The sequence below is a fragment of the Leucopleurus acutus genome (assembly GCF_964270905.1).
Source record: "Leucopleurus acutus genome assembly, chromosome: 8".
Lineage (NCBI taxonomy): Eukaryota > Metazoa > Chordata > Mammalia > Artiodactyla > Delphinidae > Leucopleurus > Leucopleurus acutus.
In genome coordinates this window covers 93,473,938-93,494,526 of record NC_139151.1, presented here as the reverse complement: position 1 = coordinate 93,494,526, position 20,589 = coordinate 93,473,938, and the positions used below count along the sequence as shown (strand labels likewise).

Here is a 20,589-nt window from a genome sequence, read left to right as displayed (position 1 = left end):
TTGGGTGGGATTAAGCCTTCAGAAAGATCTTCTAAGTATCATGTACATTTAATCAAATTATTCATGTTATTTTAAGCGCATCAAAGAAATCCAGAAGTTCCAGCTAGGATCTTCCACATAATTCAGTGGCAGGCAGACCAATCCTCTGCAGTCTTAAGAGAAGAAGGAATTCCATCTGCCTGATAACACAATTGATCGCTCCCAATCCTTTTCCCCATTTATTTAAATCATGGCTAACCATAAGAAGAGTCTTCTAGGCAGAAGGTAAACTAGTACAGAGTCTGTGCTGTAGATGCACAGGGAACAGCAAGGAGGCCAGTATGGTTGGAGTGGAGAGAGGCAACTGCATTCAGGTCTGAGTTCAAATGTCACCTCATGAGAAAATCTTGCCTAAGCACCCTATATAAAACTAGCAGGGATACAAACTTCCTCTCCATGCTCCTGTTATTCTCTATTGTCTACCTTGCTTTATTTTTCTTCTTAGTACATCTCATCGCAAGACTTACCAAATATTTATTTGTTTATTGTCCATCCTTCCCCATTAAAATGCAAGTTCCATGAAGGCCAACACTTGGCCCATTTTGTTCACTGCTATCCCCCCAGCACACCAAAGATGATCAAATATTTGTTGAATCAATTAAGTGAAAGATTAATGATGGGAGTATGGAGACAGCTCGAGAATAGAGGATACAATATCCATGATATATGTTGTATGCCTGACATGAGGGGCCAATACCAAACAAGGGGCAGAAATGGTAGTAATATAAAAATGTAACAACAAATACAGAAGAAAAAGAGGCATAAAGACTACAGAATTAAAACTGGTGATAACAGCTGTCCTAGTCTTCTTATACTTGCCTTTGATCCGTTACCAGAGAGTCAGATTCTGTCACTAATCAGCAACAATACTTTACCTTAAATAATACCTGTTTCTTAAACACAAGAATAGTCATCTTTCCAAAACCATGAGTGTTTCACCTCTGAAAGAGGAAGGCAGGAAAAGAACACACACACACTCCCCTTCATTCAAGGGACAAAATTTGAGTAAGTTACCGAATCTCTATCAGAAGTGACACACCCACACAAAGCAGCACAGCTTCCCTTGAGCCCCAGCGATGGTGCATGGCCAACCTGAATCTTGAGAGGCCCGAGAGGCTTAATTTCTTATTGTACTACAATCCTTCTAGACTTGGTCCTTGCATCACTGCTATTCAAGATGAACTCAACCTCTATCTTCTTTTTAAAATAGTATTTAGATTCACACATCAGGCTCTCCTGGTTCTTAAAACAAACTCAGCATCAGTAAGGCCATATCGCCATCGGAGATACAAAGCAGAATCTATGTCCCTAAGCTCCTGTATCTTTGTTCCAGCTTTTCAGTGACTCAGATGGCACACTTCCCCATTTGGAATTTAAATAACACTGAATCTCCAACCTTATACTCGACTATTGTCCCAACCAGGAATATATGAAATGGATTTCATAATTTTTATATTAATAATACATTAATATGGGGAAATGGCAAAGCTAAGAATATACCACCAGGGTAATGAACACTACTGACTTCTTACTGGCTTTGAAATGGAATTAGAGAGAAATAAGCTCTGAGGATAGTAACAGACCCACACATAACATACACCCACCCCAGCTTCACTTCTTCATACCCAGTCCTGATCCTTTTACAATTCAGTTGGAACTACACTGGGTCAAAGTCTTCAGATTACTAGGTACTCCCTAAAAATAAAGTTACTTAGACTAACTTAAAGTAGACCATCTTATGACATTTACTTCAAATTAATTGAAAACCCAATATTCCTAAATCATTTGGTAACAGTTCTCAAAGAATCTTGGCAATAAGACAGTTTTCACATACTTATACTCTTTGGCTTTATAAACTGTAGACCTGACTAAAATAATTTAATGGCCTAATATGGCCAAGAACTCAATGACCAGCATAATCAGGAATGAGACTTTGTTTAATGAGACGTGCAATCGTATCTCATACCAAAGTTGGCCTCCTTTCATCCATTTCAGTATTCAAATGAACTGCAATATATTGTTTATCCAAGTCTATAGGACCTTAAATCAATTATAAAATTTTACTCAAAACAAGAAAATCTCCCTACTTTTCTACTGAATCTGTAGGTTAGGATGCTTTCAGCTGAAATAACAGAAATAGCTTTAAGAAAAATGGGGTTTATTATCTCAAAACAACAGGAAGTGTAAGGCACCACCAGAATGGGTGAATTCAGCAGCTCAATGACGGAATCAAAGACCCAGATGCTTTCCATCTTTCCGCTCTGCAGCTCTCAGTGTGCTGGTTCCTTCCTCAGTTTGTCCCCTCTGGTCCCAAAGACGGCTACAGGCAACACATCCTCACGGACGAATACCCTTCCTTCTGCCTCTTTTGAAAGGGGAGGAAAGCTTCTCAGAAGCCCTCGCTCCAGGAGATTTCTTACATCTCATTGGCCAGAACTGTGCTACATGCCCATTCCTAAACCAATCTCTAGCAAGGAAAGAGGAATCATCAAAGTAAGTGTAAACTACGATTGGGCCCCTGGGTCTGAGGAGAGCGCCCTCCTCCTCTGAAGTATATGGTTGTCCAATACCTATACAAATCCAGCATTCTGTCAACAAGCAACCAGCCACATCTGCCACAACTCCCTCAAATGCTGCACTCACTCTGTACTGACCATATGGCAACCATCTCCTGTTTAGTAGATCAGAATTAAATTATGGAGAGGAAGAGATTAATTCATACCTTAATGCAAACATAATCCTAATGAAGTTTGTTCAATATTTAGTCAGTCATCTGTATTTATAAAAAGTATAAAAACACTTAAAACTAAGGCTAATACATCAACCACCCTGAGAGGTAGCAAAACTCCCATCCACAGTGAAATATTATAACATATATCAACTTATGCTTCAAATCTACTATATTTCTTTTATTATTTCCAGGAAATAATTCCTCCTACCTTTTCCTTGGTCTTTATTTGTTGCTTTGTTTAAAGAAAATGAAAGCAAGGGCAAATATGGTGATGAAAATTAGAGCTAAACCGGTAGTGCCCTGTCCATATCCATCCTGACCACACCATTGGACAGCACATTCCAAATGTGTCTCTTCGCCCCAAGGGCTTTATCTGGTGGCTGAAGCCAGCAACACCGAAGTGCACAGTGGACACGAGTACTATCGAATTAATGTTCCTCACCACCAACAGCCCTCAACCAGTGACTAACGGCCATTGGTATATAAAATACTTGAGCTTCCAGGCCCTGCAGGTGAAGTAGCTCTGAAACTTGAGTTCTACACTAGCTACAGGTGATCACAGGGCTTGATAATAGCCCCTTTATTGGCTGTGTTCCCTTCCCTGTCTCCCTCCCTACTGGTATTTCTTGGGATCACCTTCCAAACAAACTGATTGCACTTGAGTCCCTGTCTCAGTATCTGCTTCTGGGAGAACTCAAAGATAGGAATGCAAAAGGAGAGAAAAGTAAATGTTTCCATTTGAAGAAACATTAACACACTGACAAAAAAAAAAAAAAAGTAATTCACAATTTTCAAAGAAGTAATGTATTTTGAAGCAAGTATTATTAGAAGATTTGGGTGCTTATACATGGTCCTAATCTTTGCTATATTTTTAAAACTTAGAATCAAAGTACATCAGGAAACTATTTCCTCATATCAAAGATGATACTTTTGCTCTGGAGATCTAAAAAGCACCATTATGTCATCAGTGTCATAATTCATAAGAATCTAGCTTAAATGAAGGTTGGAACAGAAAACCTTTAACTAAAGAAAAAATACTCTGAATATCTTTAAGCCTGAGACAAAAACAGTAGGGTACTGAGTGAGAAATGACAGGAACTTCTAATTACCTCTTACAATAACGCCTCTAATACAATAATGGAACTTTAAACAGTTATGTCAAACTTGAGAGTCTTCCAATTACATCAGAGTTGAAATGACACCTCACTGCCAATAACTTAACTATATCCTTAATCCATTATACCTAACCATAGCCATTGCATATGTTAAAAATAAAGTTGAAGTATTTTATTTAAAATTAACATAATTTGTGGCTAAATTAGTTTAACTTTTAATTCAGAAACCCAGCTTACATCAACAAAGTTGTTTAAAAAAAAGTTTTAGGTACGTTCTAAAATTGACATATATTAGATAATCACATCAAAAGAAACTTAGGTGTTGATCGTGACAAATGTGCAACAGATCCCAAAATAAATCTCTGAAGCAATTTGAACCTCACACAAAGGCTCCAATCAACTCATGGGGCAATTCTATTTCTAGGTTTCTAACTGAAGATGGAACGGGGAAAAAGGCCCCATGTCCTGTTTGTGCATAATGCTTTGTACAGTGTTTCCAGACACAATTCAGAGACTCAATATCTCTGAAGATATACAGAGTGGGTATTTTTAGACATATTTGATAGATGCAATAAACAGAGAGGCTGACTGAAAATTCCACAGACGATAAATGTCAAAGGAAGGTGAACTCTGAACTCAGGTCTTCTGATTGTGTTTCCCTGCTTTTCCACCTAAAAAGGAAATAACAAACATTTACCAAACTAAGCCACCAAGTGCTACATGGGATACACTCAAACAGCTCAAAAATAATGTTCTCCTTGTCCTAAGATATTACATGTTGAGGCTCCAAAGTTTCTATAGATCGTAAGATATAGCATATAATTTTTGACAACTATAAATGACTGCTGAGCCAAAGGATTTTGGTAAGGAACTCAGAACATCAGGCTCGGGCCAGTTCTAATCTACAGAAAGACTGCCGGACATCCACCCAGAACCACAAGGGAATCACTGCTTTTCTCCCAAACCCTGCTCCTTCTCTTTGGGTTTCCGCAGTCGGTGCCCAGTGTCAGCCTCTATCGCCTCCTTCACCCGCACAACCTGCCTGTGATGAGGGCCCAGGACTTCTACCTCTGTCTCTCGTCTGACTCCCCCGCTCAGTCCCTGCCCCACGACCTTAATCCAAGCCACCATCACCCAGCGCCTGGCTTACCACCGCCACCAGTCTCCTGCTGGTCCCCCCATCTCCTGGGTGGCTCCCTCCACATCCATTCTCCAAAATGCCAGAGTAAGTGGTCCAAATACAAACTTGGTCATGATGACATCTACTGCTTAAAATCTTTCAATGACTTCCCACTGCCCTGAGGCTAAATAAAACCCTCACAGAGCCTCAAGGTCCTTTAGGACTGGCCCGCTGCCCATTTCTCTAAGTCTTATCTCTTGCCTCTCTCCTCCCAAGGACTGTCTGCCCAAAGTTCTTGAATGCTCTCACTTTCCTCAAGGGCTTCACGCAAGTCTTCTCTCTGCTGGAAAAACTCCCCTGTCCTCCAACCCCCTCACCCGCCCATTTCTCATTCATCAACATAGTTTGCAGAGTTCACAGGAGTTCCAATCCCAGGGTCTCCTCCACTTCCTAGCCATGTGCCTTCAGACAAATGCTTGATCTCTCTATTATCTTAGCTTTCTTTCAGTCAAATGGGGATAGGACCTACCGTATTGGAGTGCATGAGGAGTAAATGAACTCACTGAGGCATTTAGAAGAGTATCTGGTAAATGGTAAGCTTTTTAACAAACATTTTGTCTTATTACTATTATTAACATCATCATCATCTTCCTACTACCTCTTTTCTTCCACACCTTGGATTAAATGTGACTTCTTCCAGAAACCTTTAAAACCCTGAAGAGGTGTTCCCATAGCTGGCTCCTGCTAAACTTTTCAGAACCGCTTATGTAATGATCTGTGTCCTCTACTAGAACAAAGAAGGTAGCGACCAAAGCTTTCTTGCTCACCACTAACTTCCAGACCCAGTGCGGTACACCAAGCAGACTGCCTTAAAATCACCCTTATCAGGAGCTTCGGCAGGAAATTTGGCAGGAGCCCGGACTCAGAAAACCTAGATTCAATTTCTTGTGTCATTTACTAGCTGTGTAACCCCTATACCACTCCCTGCAGCTCCCTCTGGTCCTGGAATATTACATGGAAGTAATAACTACAGGGTGGTTATGGCAATCATTTGAGAATACTTGCAAGAGCAATTTGTAAATTAAGATGTCATCATTACGGTAAAATTTCATTAATTCAGCCTCCTCTAATTCAGAATGTGTGAACATCATTGTCTAACCCCTGTTGTGTTTTTTTCACATTATCTATAAAGAGATCATCCCCTCCTTTCTCATGACAGGCAATGATAGGTATTGGAACACACAGATAAGCAGCTGCTCCCTGTTCCACAACAATATTATGACTGAATGTGCAAGATTAGGGGAGCTTGCTTACTTTATTAGGTCTGTTTATGTGACAGGATGGGAGTTTCAGCAATCATTAAAGCAAGCTTGGCAATATTTCTACTGGAAGTGAGCTTGGTGGTGAGCAGTTACTGCCAGCATTACAGTAAAACCAATTTGGAGAATGAGTTTTCTACATACGAGGAAGGTTAAGGGAACTCTAAAACTGGAATTTAAACTTCTAAAGGATACTGCACCCTTTGCTGGCCGAGAAGCAATCCTAAAAACTATACAGTATTTCCTTGGCAATTTAGTGTCATCAACTTCATCTGTAGTTAGGGCTATAGGCACAGCCAAGACTATAGATAAGAGATAACGGACCGACCCACTTGGCTTGTAGCACTATACACAGTGAAAAAGTCCCCCGGTCTTAACATCCATGTAGGAGCGCACCAAGAGTAGGAAATAATGGTACCCTCGGGGCTACAGAGACGTGTGTCATTTCTTCGAGAGTTCAGGCTCCTGTACAGAGGCGGCTTTTCGCCCCATACCAGCTGCGGAAATGTGATGAAGCTCAGTTCTGCCAGCACCCTAACTGTTATCACTCATCACCTCTGCCTGTCTTCCTCGCCAGTTTTCCTCTCTTAATTCATCCCTGACAAATCTCTTCTATTCTGCTGTCAGAGTCTGCTGCTCATCACTCCTACCACTGCTTTTAATCAACCGAGCACCGATGCAACCCCCATTTTCTGCTCTGTGCCACTGACCCTCTTGCCTAAACAATCTCTAACCGGATGAATGAACTTGAGCAAGTCATTACCTCTTCCAGCTTATTTCCCTAATAGTTCAACTGAAGAGGTCACCAACAGCCCTTCCAGTTTTGTTATTCTATCATTAGTCTCTTCTGCCCCCTAATGATTTTTTAATTTTCTCAAGTTTCTCACAAAATGACTGACTCAGCTTTTGTAGATTATCAACCAACTGCAGTATTCATTTCTTTCCATGAAGCAAACAACGCATATACTCAGTGCTCTGTGGTTAACTTTCTAGCAGTTATTAAGTATATACATTGCCCATTCAATGCCTTTACTAGCAAGGAGATTTTCCAGGAAATTCAGTTCAATGTCCCCAAAAAGTCTGAAGGCTCTAGAAGGCGTGGGTTCATTTTTTCGGGCCTTTAAAATAACAAAAGTTCATTTTGGTCAACACATCCTAGAATTCAGTTTTTTCACTCATTCATCTCAGCCTTACCAATTAGCAAGGTTTTACTGAAACTTTCACTGGAAGAGTCTTTCTTACTAAAAGAAAGCCTACTTGTAACAATTTTACAAAGACTTGGGGAAGGATAATAAATATATTACAAAAAATCCATTAATATTGAAATGTTTATTGAATCTGGCAAAGTGGTTGATTGCCTACAGCAATTTCCTAACACATGTATGAAGGAAGATTAGCTTATTACCAATGCTACACAAGGACATCTCTGCTCTCACTGCATTTCACACTTTCAAAACTGTTATCCCAGCTCTGCTACAATAATTCCATAACCAGTCTTTGTCTAATCAGCCTGGGTTTAATTTTAATCTAGCTTTTTAGGTGTCACTTGAGATTTTAAAACGAAGAGGAAAAAAGGTGTACAAATTATTTTGTAAAACATAACCAAAAGAATACAAAAGCAAAGCAAAACACCCCATCCCCATCAAAATATAATTCAAAGAAAATATATTCATTCACTACATATTATTTATTGTGCACTCTCGAGGGGCTTGTAGTTTAGAACAGTCATGCGTGCAAGTACAGACACACACACAAACAACCAAAAAGGTAAAGTGTGGAAAAGCCCACAAAAAAGCACAAAACAAGCACTATCAGAGTTCCAAAAGTACATGATGGCTTCCATGTGGGCAGCTGCACATAAACATTCAGAATCTGGACTCTGAAAAGTAGGTAGAATTTCATGAACAGGAGGAGTAAGGAAGAGTGAACAACAAGAAAGAGCACTCCAGGCAAAGAGAGATCAACATTCAACAACCACTGAAACTACTGAATGTCTCTGCACAAGCAAAAGGACACAGAAGCAGAAAGAAGCGGTAAGTACAGGCACTTCTGGGACAAAGACATTCAGGGCAGTCTAGTTCCAGGGTCTATACTATGATAACTTCTTCCTGAGGTTATAGTCTATATTTTGTTTTTAGACTAAATAATTTCATTTTTAGAGGTGGGGAGACCACTAATATTTCTTAGATTTACAACTAATAAGAGAATATAGAAAGAGAAGATAATTCCCCACAAAAAATACATTATCCCTCAAAAACACTGGAATACCTGAATATTTTCATTCATTCAACAACTATGTATTAGCACCTATTCTGTGCAGGCTCTGTCCTAGGCACTTGAGATACATAAGTGAACAAGAGAGACAGATCTTTGTCTTCATGGTGCTTCCATTCTAACAGAGGTAGACAAACAAGAAATGTCATAAATGAGCAAAGTATACAGTATGGGAGATGGTGACAAGTGCTATGACAAAGAGCACAAGTAGAGCAGGGGAACGGGGATCAGAAGGGTGGAAGAGATCAGTCTGTAAGTTTAAAGGTAGGAGGGAAGGTTTCAGTGAGAAGATGATATTTGAGCAAAGACTGGAAGGAAGGAAGAAGACTCAGCCACATGCATATCTGGGGAAGAGCATTCAGGAAGAGGGAATAACCAAAGGCCAAGGCAGCAATGCCAAGCATGTTCAAGGAAGAAGGGAATGTGGCTAGGAGGGAGGGCGAGACATGGGCAGAGAGGAGATCAGAGGTAAAAGAAGGCAGGAGTCAGGTGGTCAAAAGCCTTGTCAACCACAGGAAGAATCTGGGGTTTTCATCTAAACAGGATGAGATGGGAGACTGGAATTGAGGTATATACACTATTGATACTATGTATAAAATAGACAACTAATGAGAACATACTATATAGCACAGGGAACTCTACTTAATGCACTATGGTGACCTAAATGGGAAGGAAATCCAAAAAAGAGGGATATATGTATATGTATAGCTGATTCATTTTGCTGTACAGTAGAAACTTACACAACATTGTAAAGCAACCATACTCCAATAAAAATTAATTTAAAAAATAAATAAATAAATAAAAATAAAATAAATAAATAAATAAATAAATAAACAGGATGAGAAGACATTGGAGGGATCTGAGCAAAGGATCACATGATCTGACTAGAGCTTTTCAAGGATCACTGGCTGCTCTGTAAGAACTGATTATAGGGGAGCCAAGGTGGAATCAGAACGACAGGAGGCTGTTATAATAATCAAGGCAAGAGATTTCGGTGGCTTACACCAGAGTGGTAGAAGAAACTGGATACTGGATATTTTGAAGTTAAAGTCAGTAAGATTTCCTAATAGACTGTATGTGGGTGAGAGAAGAAGAGCTGAAAATGACCCAAGGTTTTTACAATGTAGTTGAAAAGTTGCACAGAACCAGATTTTTCTAAGTCCATCGTATCTCAGGTTCACTAATGGGGACCATATTTCAAGGAACCACTTAGTAAATCTTTTCACAAAGGAAGCAATTTTCCTGGAGTACTGTGAATCACCTCCTAATCAATCTATTCACAGCTTCAGATTTCCAATAGTTTATCTGCTGAGTGAACTACATTATTTCTTGGTTTCAACAATCCCTTTTCATCAAATAAGAGCAATGTATACAAATAAAGATGTCTTAAATATATGTTACTTGGCATCCATAAAAACACACAAGATGTTACATGAGAACCTCATTTACATCTCATTTCACTGTCATAATAACCCTGAAAAGTAACAGCCCTATTTACTAGATGAAGAACGTTATGCTCAGAGGTTAGCAATCTTTGTCCAAGGTCAAACTTCTTAGCAAGTAGCAAAGCTCAGACCTGCTGTACTGACCCTAAAGCCAATCTTCCCGTTAGCGCTACTGTTCCCCAATGTCATACTCCTGAGAGGCAGTAATTGTTCAAAATCTTTAGTTTTCTAGTCTTTCCTCCCTTCCCCCAATGACTAGATCATTTAAGTAGAAATAACTTCCCTTAACAGTGGTAAGGATAACTTTTCAGAAACTGGATAGTCTCCCTGGAATTGCCAGTTAGAAACCAGGCAAACACGTTTTTTCACCAGACAAAATGAATAAGAAAACAAAGCATTCGGATGTGTGGCAGGCTCCTCAACTATCACACCACAGTTCTATGAAGTGACCTCGAGAAAGCAATAACCCAGTTTCAGGGTTCATTCAACGTTATCATCCAGTCACTGGTCAAGAGTAGAACTTCCCATACCACAGTGATTAGATTTTCCCCTAGGGAGAAATAGTCTTTGAAAGATGATAACCAGAAAGTGCACAAAAATGGCCTCCCTTACTATAAGGTATGAATTTGCATTTTTTAAAGGCAATTTTAACTGAGATTATCTGAATGAATAATCTGCTCTTCTCTATCTCTGTGACAATGCAACAGCTTCAGAAAGGTCATAGAAGCAAAAACTTCTGTTTAAAGTTGCAACTCAGGGCTTCCCTGGTGGTGCAGTGGTTAAGAATCCGCCTGCAGGTGACACAAGTTCGAGCCCTGGTCCGGGAAGATCCCACGTGCCGCGGAGCAACTAAGCCTGTGCTCACAACTACTGAGCCTGTGCTCTAGAGCCCGCGAGCCACAGCTACTGAACCCGAGTGCCACAACTACTGAAGCCTGAGCACCCAGAGCCCGAGCTCCACCAGAGAAGCCACCAAAATGAGAAGCCCACGCACCACAATGAAGAGTAGAACCCTCTCTCCACAACTAGAGAAAGCCCACTCGCAGCAACGAAAACCCAACGCAGCCAAAAATAAATAAATTTACTTAAAAAAATAAAGTTGCAACTCAGCATTACCCTTCTGCTTAAAATCCCCACAATTGTCTTCCATGTTCTTAAACAGCCCTGCTCACTGCCCCTGAGCCCCTCTCCACTCCCATCTTACATCATGCCTACCCTTCCTTGGCTCCAAGTGCTCAGGCCTTGTTTTAAGGGGACCCTGCTCTTTCCCACCTCAGGAGCCTAGCACCTGCTGGTCCCTCTGCTCTGTATGCTACTCTTCACTTCCCTTCAGATCTCAGCTCAGTCATCACTCTGACCTTCTTTCACAAGCTCCCACAGAACCAAGTGTGTCTGCTTTCCACCACTTAACAGGGCAGTTTGTTTCTGATTCCTGTTTGCCGTCCCACTGGTCTGTTACAAGGTCCATGGCCAGCCTCAGGAGGATGTGGACGGTGGGTGGACAAATGAACAGTGTTGGATCACCCTCTCCACCAAGATGGTGAAGGCTTCACCCTCCCTGCCTCCTAGCCTTAATCGTAATCTATCCCAGAAGGCAGAGATATAAATTGCTATATTTTAATATTTTTATGTTCAGGAAAGATGAGCAGGAGAGAAATGGAATAAAGGATCTGTGCTACAGACTGAATTCATATGCTAGAAACAAAAATGTATATGTTGAAATCCTAACCCCCTCAATATAATGGTTTTGGGAGGTGATTGGGTCATGAGGGTGGAGCCCTAACAAATGGCATCAGTGCCCTTATAAGACACCCCAGAGAGCTCCCTGGCCCCTTGTCATGTGAAGACAGAACAAGAAGACAGCTATCTATAAACTAGGATGCAGTTCCTCATCAGAGACCGAATCTGCCAGCACCTTGATCTGACTTCCCAGCCTCCAGAACTGTGAGAAATGTTTGTTGTTTAAGCCACCTAGCCTATAGTATTTTTGTTATAGCAGCCCAAACGAACTACGACACACTATTAAATTTCTTTTAACTTATCCTTATCTACAAATGGCTTTAAAGTCAATGGAATTGATCTATTCAAATCCACTTACTGATGTATTCTCACTAACCAAATCTTTCAATAATTTTTTTCTGAAACTGAAAGAAATCATCCTCAACCAACAAAAACAAACAGAAAATTAGTTTTGAAGCTCAATACTCTCACTTGAGTGAGAGTAGCAAAGGTAATCTCAGTTTGCTGAAGATGCAGTCAGCCAGCTATTAACCTTTTCTTACTAAGCCTTATCTTGTCAATTAGCTCAAGTGATTAGTATATAATGCTACAAAGGCTAATAATATTACTAATAAGTTATTAAGCATTTATGTACTAGGCACTGCACCACCTGTTTTACACAGAATAAGTATTCTCATTTACCCTTCACAACAATCCTGTGAAAACAGGTGCCAGTATTATCCCCATTCTGTAGATGAGGAAAGTGAGGCTCACAGATGTCTACTACCTTACTCAATGTTACACTCTAGTTTAAAGTAGAGGAGTTAGAATCCAAGTCTAGATTTGAGTCTCCGAGTCTCAGGTTTGACCCTTAAATAGGAAAATTATTATTGCACAGAAAGGAAGACGAAGAACAGAAAAAAAAAAAAAAAAAAAAAGGAAGCAGGAGACAATGGAGGCTGGTGTGAGGTTGGAGGAAACAGCTCAGAGTACAGAGGCTGAATTTCTAATTCCAGGAAACCATCCTCTTTGGTTTTTCCTCCAAATAAGACCAGGGCATGCTTTTAGGGCCAATCCTCCAGTTACATCTGTTTCCTCTTACACAGCTCTAGCCCTAGTGCTTTAAGGTTGCCGCTGCTAACTCCAATCTGGAGACTGTTCCATTTAGGTCTATGGACTCCCTTTTCAGAGATGAAGTGAAGAATTAATAAATATCTTCAAGAATTTTTATGACTAAGTTCATCTGTTTCTCTGCCCTCCACCACCTGGCTGCTTTAAAAAAACAAAACAAACAACCAAACAAAAAAAACAACTTTTTAAAAAAACACTGCGATCAACATCAAAAACAAACTCACCAGCAAGAACAGGTCTACCAGAATGTCAACAAGGAGCATATTACACTAACCAAGCTGGACCTCCAGAGATTCACTAAATCCATTTGAGAACGCCAGACTGATAAACAGAAAACAGCATTCAAGGTCCGGTCCAGCCGTACTGATGACAGTCAAACCCTTCGCTTTGTTAAGCACCTTGAGCGCCTTTCCAATGTGTTCCCATGCAACAAGATTCACGGTTACAAATCTGAAGAAAATCCCAAGCTACTTGATTCCAAAATCTGCTACTTATCCTGCAATGGTTCCAGAATTACCAAGCATGTCCAGATTTGAAAGTGTGCCTTAAATCAAAAAGCAATAAAGTTCCTAAGGTATAAAGGAATCTACCCCAAGTATCCATGTAGTCTGTAAGCCAATCCCCACCACACACAGCATGTAGATGTTGCATAAAGGACAACTTGGCTTTGCATCCTGATCCTGTAACTCACCAGCTATGATACCACAGACGAAGTCATTTACCTAAGCCCCTGTTTCCTTCTCTGTACACTGGGGATTTTGGAGCACAACTCAAAGAGAAATTAATGATAATCTATGTGAAGTGCCTAGAACACTTCAAGCATTCAATAAGTGATAGTAATAGTTCTTCTGGACTTGCCAAGTTAAATAACATTTCATACATACATATGTACATACATAATCATGTGGTACCTCAAAACTTAGTTAAAGAAAGGGACCCACTGTCAGTGGGCCCGGGTCACTCAAGTAGCCTTCAACAGTTTGAGGTAACTAGACCAATCCTGCATAGCTGTCCAATGTAAAAACAGAAATTACACACCACACCTGATTTTGAGAATCTGATTCTTGGAGCTTGGCTAAGCAGAGCCAGCTTTGATGAATGGCTTTTCCACGGAAGAACCCCACCACCCCATACCCCTTTTTTTTTTTGCAGTACACGGGCCTCTCACTGTTGTGGCCTCTCCCGTGCGGAGCACAGGCTCCGGATGCGCAGGCTCAGCAGCCATGGCTCACGGGCCCAGCCGCTCCGCGGCACGTGGGATCTTCCTGGACCGGGGCACGAACCCATGTCCCCTGCATCAGCAGGCGGACTCTCAACCACTGTGCCACCAGGGAAGCCCTCCCATACCCTTTTTAAGTCCTCATTGTCTACTGAATTAGGAAAACCTTGCAATACTACAGAGCCAAATGAGTTCCATCGCTTTGGAAAATCTCAGGGATCTGATAGTGCAGATGTGCAGAGGGCAAAATGCAGAGAAGAAGACCCTTTGCAAAATCTAACTCACTCCACAGAATGGACTATTTTTTGTTGTTGTTGTTAAACTTCATAGTTTATTTGGATTTCATTAGTTTTCCTTTTTTTAAATTAATTTTTATTGGAGTATAGTTTGCTTTATAATGTGTTAGTTTCTGTTGTATAGAAAAGTGAATCAGCTATACATATACATATATTCCCTCTTTTTTGGATTTCCTTCCCCACAGAATGGAATATTAATCAGCAATTAAAAAAAAAAAAAAAAAAAGGGCTTCCCTGGTGGCGCAGTGGTTGAGAGTCCACCTGCCGATGCAGGGGACACGGGTTCGTGCCCTGGTCCAGGAAGATCCCACATGCTGCAGAGTGGCTGGGCCCGTAAGCCATGGCCATTGGGCCTGTGCGTCCAGAGCCTGTGCTCCGCAACGGGAGAGGCCACAACAGTGAGAGGCCTGCGTACCCAAAAAAAAAAAATGAAGCCACTGAAACATGCCACAACATGAAGGAACCTTGAAAACACTGTGCTAAATCAAAGAAGCCAGCCATCAAAAACTTCACATTATCTCATTCGATTTACATGAAATATCCAGAATAGGGAAATGTATATTGACAGAAAGAGGGGGTGGGAATGAGGGAGTGACAGCTAATAGGTACAGGGTTTCTTTTAAGGAAGATGAAAATGTTCTAAAATTAGGTTATAATGATGGTTGCGCAACCCTATGAATATAATAAAAACCTTGACTTGTACACTTTAAAATGGGTAAACTGTATGGTCTATGAGTTATATTTCAATAAAGCTATTTTTAAAATCTAACTCATTAACTGATTAGTGGATCCTTCATTCTTTGCTGCCTGGAGCTATATCCTCTCCTTTAGAAACTAAGAGCTCAGAGTTGCACCTATCACCTCCACTTTATTTTTATTTTTTTATTTTTTTTTAAAGATTATTTATTTATCTGGCTGTGTTGGGTCTTCGTCGCTGTGCACGGGCTTTCTCTAGTTGCAGCGAGCGGGGGTTACTCTTCGTTGTGGTGCATGGGCTTCTCATTGCGGTGGCTTCTCTTTGTTGCAGAGCACGGGCTCTAAGCGTGCCGGATTCAGCAGTTGCAGCACATGGGCTCAGTAGTTGTGGCTCACGGGCTCTAGAGCACAGGCTCAGCAGTTGTGGCATACGGGCTTAGTTGTTCTGTGGCATGTGGGATCTTCCCGGACCAGGGCTTGAACTCATGTCCCCTGCATTGGCAGGCGGATTCTTAACCACTACGCCACCAAGGAAGTCCCCACTTTATTTCTATATCAATCATTTCAGATAAACTCCAATGATGGAAACTTGCTCAAATAAATGCAAAATGTGTCTACGCTCAAACCAAATTCTACAGATTACATTCTCTGTTGCTCCACAGCAAGGACTATTCTCTTCTTAGCACAAACTGACCACCTCTGTTAGCAATCTTCTTTTCATTACTTGCTACAGTGACCTTCAAACAACTTGAAGCTCCACTTTCACAGGATCTCTTTGTTCTTGGAAAAGATACAGAAAGTATCACATGACAGTGGCAGGTAAGAGAGCCTCACCTCCTAAATTGGCTAAACCCACCTGCTAGGGACCTAGTGAAATCAGCGTAATTCACTTGAGTGGGACTGTTACTGGAGAGAACTAGGGAAGGAATGACCCAGCTCTTGATTAGAAGATGAAGGAGATAAATTAGAGGATGAGCCGTGTAATGGATGGTCTTAAAAACCTACTAGACTAAGAAATCTGTGGTATGGAATATTTTTACAGATTGCAAAGCACAACTGTATTTCGGGGATTTTCCAATGTTTTTTTTTTTTTTTTAAACGTCTAGAAGAGCTTATATCTAATCAATATGCCAGTTACTGTGGGAAAAGACAAAAAATGAGGACCCACAGTCCCTGCCTCTCAGATTCTAAAATCTGAGGGGGAGAAATTAAACATACTCACATACAGAGACTTAAGAATAACAAGTATAAAAATATACTACCAACTCAACACATATTATTATGTAATACTTAAAATAATTGGTTATGGAAAGGAAGATGTTACATAAACATCAGTATTAAAAACTTAGGCAATGCCTCCCTAATGACACCAAGGTGCCCTAAAACCGAGTTCCCTTATTGAGTTTATGATTATTCTCTTTACCCAAAACTTTATTCCTTCTCTGGTCCCCTCTGACCTCAATCCTGTGCTAACTGAACACTAATCAACCAGAGTCAGATGACTGAAACTGCCACTGTCCATATAACATCGTTAATGTACTAAAACTGCTGTTGTCAATGGCATCATTAACGTATAAACTCAGGTTGTTTCTCCACTACAAGCTGAGCTCACAGACCCCTGAGCCACGGACCACCTGGCCTGGGAATCATAAACCAGAGACACCCTCACTCCCAAAACTATGATTAGGAAATGTCACAGAAATGTCCCTATGATGATTAACCCCAGCCTCTCTGTTCTTTCCCGTGGGAAAAAAAAAAAAAAAAAAAAGAAAGAAAAAAAAAAACAGAACCTTAAACTCAAAGACCAAGTTGAAGTGGATCTGAGGCTTGTCTCCCACTCCCCTGCTTGGTGTCCTGCAAATAAACCCTTACTTTGTTGCAAACACTTACTGTCAGAGTTTGGCTTTCAGCACCATAGGCACAAGAGCCCTTGCCTGGTTACATTAATAATTGGTTGAACAAATTACCTATTTTTAATCATAATTTAACCCTAATTATTCAAGTGTCATCTCTGCTGGTTTGTTTTTCAAATTATTTCAGTTTTTCTTTGTTTTTCAAAGATTCCCTGAATTTGGAGAGATAAAGGAAGACGTACTTTCTTTTAAGATCCAGGCCCCCACATGTAAGTAATGTTAAAAGTAACAACTTCATTATTTCTTCTACTTAAGAACTTAAAAAAGACAGTTTTCCCAACAAGTGAACTGGACAACATTTCACTTTATGATAATATGATCCTCTCTGTTATATCCCAGTGTTCTAGTTCAAATTTCATTTCCAAATCTTTTAAACATTGCCCTTAATTTATCAAACATCCTTCCTCTGGGGCCAAATCTTTTCAATATAAATAATACTTATGAAATGACAATGTCATATCACTTGGCTTTTTACTATGGATTCATATACAGATGACTTGGTCCCTTTGAGTTATTAGCCACTATGGTCAATTTTAGATCGTTAAAAAAAAAGTTATTACCATAAGTCTTTGCTTACAAATTACAAAACTTATTCATCTTGATATATGATTTCCTGAAGCACTAGAGTCTTGTTCAAAAGTCAACAAGCGGACTTCCCTGGTGGCGCAGTGGCTAAGAATCCGCCTGTCAATGCAGAGGACATGGGTTCAAGCCCTGGTGCAGGAAGATCCCACATGTGTCGGAGCAGCTAGGCCCACGTGCCACAACTACTGAAGCCCGCACACCTGGAGCCCGTGCTCCGCAACAAGAGAAGCCCCAGCAATGAGAAGACTGCACACCACAACGAAGAGTAGCCCCGCTCACCACAACCAAAGAAAGCCCACGCAAAGCAACGAAGACCCAACACAGCCTAAATAAATAAAGCCTTCATTAAAAAAAAAAGTCAAAAAGCAAGTTTTCCAAACCTGACAACCAAGAATTTGGCCTTATCAACCGTGAAATTACAATCTTGATTATAATCAAGCTGGGCACTTCACTTGCTTTTTCAATGATCAAAAGACAATTAAGTGACTTTTTAAAATATGTATTATGTTAATAGCTGCTTCACATATTCATTCCTACTTGAGATGTTTTCTCCTTTTGTTGCTGTCCCAAAATGTTAATTTATTATGTTTTTCCTACTAAGTTGTTGAAATGTTTTTGAGTGAATAAAGTTCAGAACATGGAGTGACATTATTTGTGTACCTTATTTGAGCCTAGTCTGAAAGCAACCCCTAACCACTCCAAAATTCAATAAAATGCTTTGTGAAGTGTACATTCAATTATAAAACAGCAGAATGAATAATCACATCGGAGAACGGCATATCACTCGGTTAAAAAAAAAAAAGCTAAAAGAAACAAAAAACAAGGCAAGAAAATCAACAAAAAAGGCAGAAAAAGAAAAAACAATAAGCGCAAAACTTTCCTCAGATGTTTCCCAACTTCTCCAATCTGACCTTTCTCCTCCATCCTCAAAATCCCCCGACTAGATGGAACAAGACCTGTTTGTTTAGCTCACTCTTACTGGGAATACTTTTTCCTGCAAATGTCCTTCTGCAGAAAGTATTTCCGATTTCTACATGAAGAGTACCGTTTTGCAGAAGCAATAATTCTTGCTACTCATTAGGACTCCAGAACAGTTTACCAATTTTTTTTGTAAATTACCTGAACTAGGCCGAATCCAAGGTTCCAAACAGCAGAAAGTCTTCTGAAATTCTATGTCCTCTTCCTCCACCCTCGCCTCCCAAAAGGCAACAGAATGCTTTTCATCCTGAGCACAGGGCCAGTATTCAAGCCAAAGACTTTGTTTTAAAAACACTCATAAGGGGCGAGCCAAGGTGCGTAGAGTGCGACTAACGAAGCAAGCAGCAAGGCGACTAACTCCGTGAACCCGGAACGGCTTAAAGGACACAAGCCCCAGGGAGTTCAGTCCAGATTTCTCCCGCGCCCACCAACTGGCCCTTTAGATTAGCCAGCCCTTTAGACTTAAGCCAGCAATGTATTTAGTATTTAAAAACTCTAGAAGTCTAAGCAAGCCAGAAAATGGCTTAGGGGACAGGCGGGTATGCGGGACGCAGGAATCTCAGAATGGAGGAGAGGGGAGCTGGGGACGGGAAGGCCAAGCGCTGGGCCCAGAAGTGTCAGCGCGTACCAGGCCCGGCCGGGAGCCGCGCGAGCCGCAGCAGGAGCGAGGGGGCCGGCGGCCCTCGATTCGACTCACCTGCCCATTCACCGAGCCCCGGTCCGACCCCCGGCTCGTGACCCAAACCCCAGACCCGAAGGGCCGTGAAGAGCGAGCACGAGATGCGCAGAGCCAGGTAGGCCACGGTGCCCGCGCCCACCCAGTATAGGAAGCCGGCGGCAGGCAGAGCGCTCTCCATGGCTTTCAACCAGGCCTCACTACCTTCGTGAATGGAAAAAACAAACGAATGAATGCAGGAAGAGGCGCTGGCCGTGAAGATGAGGACTACCGTAACAGGCGCTGCTCCCACGCAGCTTTGGGCCTAAACCCCGCCCATGGCACCACATCCGTGCCGCCATTGGTGATCTATCTTTCTCTCTGCCTGTAGTGCGTCGGTCATTGGCTGACCCTAGTTTCACTGCCCCGCCCACGACCCCCCTTGCTCTCACCGAGCAGCGTTTCCGTTCTAAGGAGGCGGATCGCTCACCTGCCAATCAAACTTCAGTCCCGCCCAACGTGTCCCCACGCCCCCAGGATTCAGCCAGAGGGTTGCAAGTCTCACCGCCGCCAAATCGCTCAGGTCTCTCATTGGCTGGAGAAGGCCTCGCGATTACCGAAGGTTGTGCTCCGATTAGCCAATCAGACCCAGTCTGGTTTGAGCTTGGGTTTGAGGAGGGAATGGGGTCAGAGACACCGGTAGTGAATGAGAAGATTGTAGTAAGAAGTGGAGCCATGGTTTTATTTTCACATCTTTGTTAAATGTGCTGTCGTTTTCCCGTAAGCTTTTCCGAATATAGGTTTGCATCTCCTGTTTCTGTGCCGTCCCCACGACACACCTTCGCTCCGGTTACACAGCCTTACGGAGGGCCTTCTAAATGCCAGGCGTCCCTCCCGCGCGGAGCATTAAATAACATAGTTCCCAATGTCTTGGAGTTCAAGGCAAATAACTTCATGGCGTCAAATGACTATAATACGCAATGGCATAAGAGCTATAAAATGAATGAAAGATACATTATGGGAATACAGCTTGATGAACAGTTAGATGGGGGAAGGGCTCCATGTTTTAACAGGACTTAAAGGACTATAGAGATTTTTCTTTTACTTTCCTTTTGTATTTCTTTTTTTTTTTTTGGTGGGGGGGCGCGGGGGAGTGGTGAGACGGTACAAAAGTGCACAGTCCAAGTACAGATATGAAAACCACCTCAGCAAAGTTCCAGAGAAGTAGGACCACAAGGTAAATTTAAGAAATTGTGTAATGCCATATAGTGCTTCACACGTATTCCCTCATCCTCCCATCAAGAGTTTTTGTTTCTTTTTCTGGCAGGGATTTGGGAATCATATAAGATACCTA

At 41.4% G+C, this 20,589-nt stretch overlaps 1 protein-coding gene across 1 annotated transcript in view; it reads right to left on the bottom strand.

The window, feature by feature from the left end:
• The window catches only part of HSD17B12 (hydroxysteroid 17-beta dehydrogenase 12), a 160,749-nt gene extending 141,233 nt beyond the window's left edge, over positions 1 to 19,516 (bottom strand). The window contains exon 1 of the mRNA XM_082844327.1: positions 19,278 to 19,516. Within this exon, the coding sequence (XP_082700453.1) occupies positions 19,278 to 19,437 (160 nt within the window). The 5' untranslated portion in view covers positions 19,438 to 19,516. The remainder of the gene's footprint in view (positions 1 to 19,277) is intronic.
• Between the last annotated feature and the right edge of the window lie 1,073 nt (positions 19,517 to 20,589).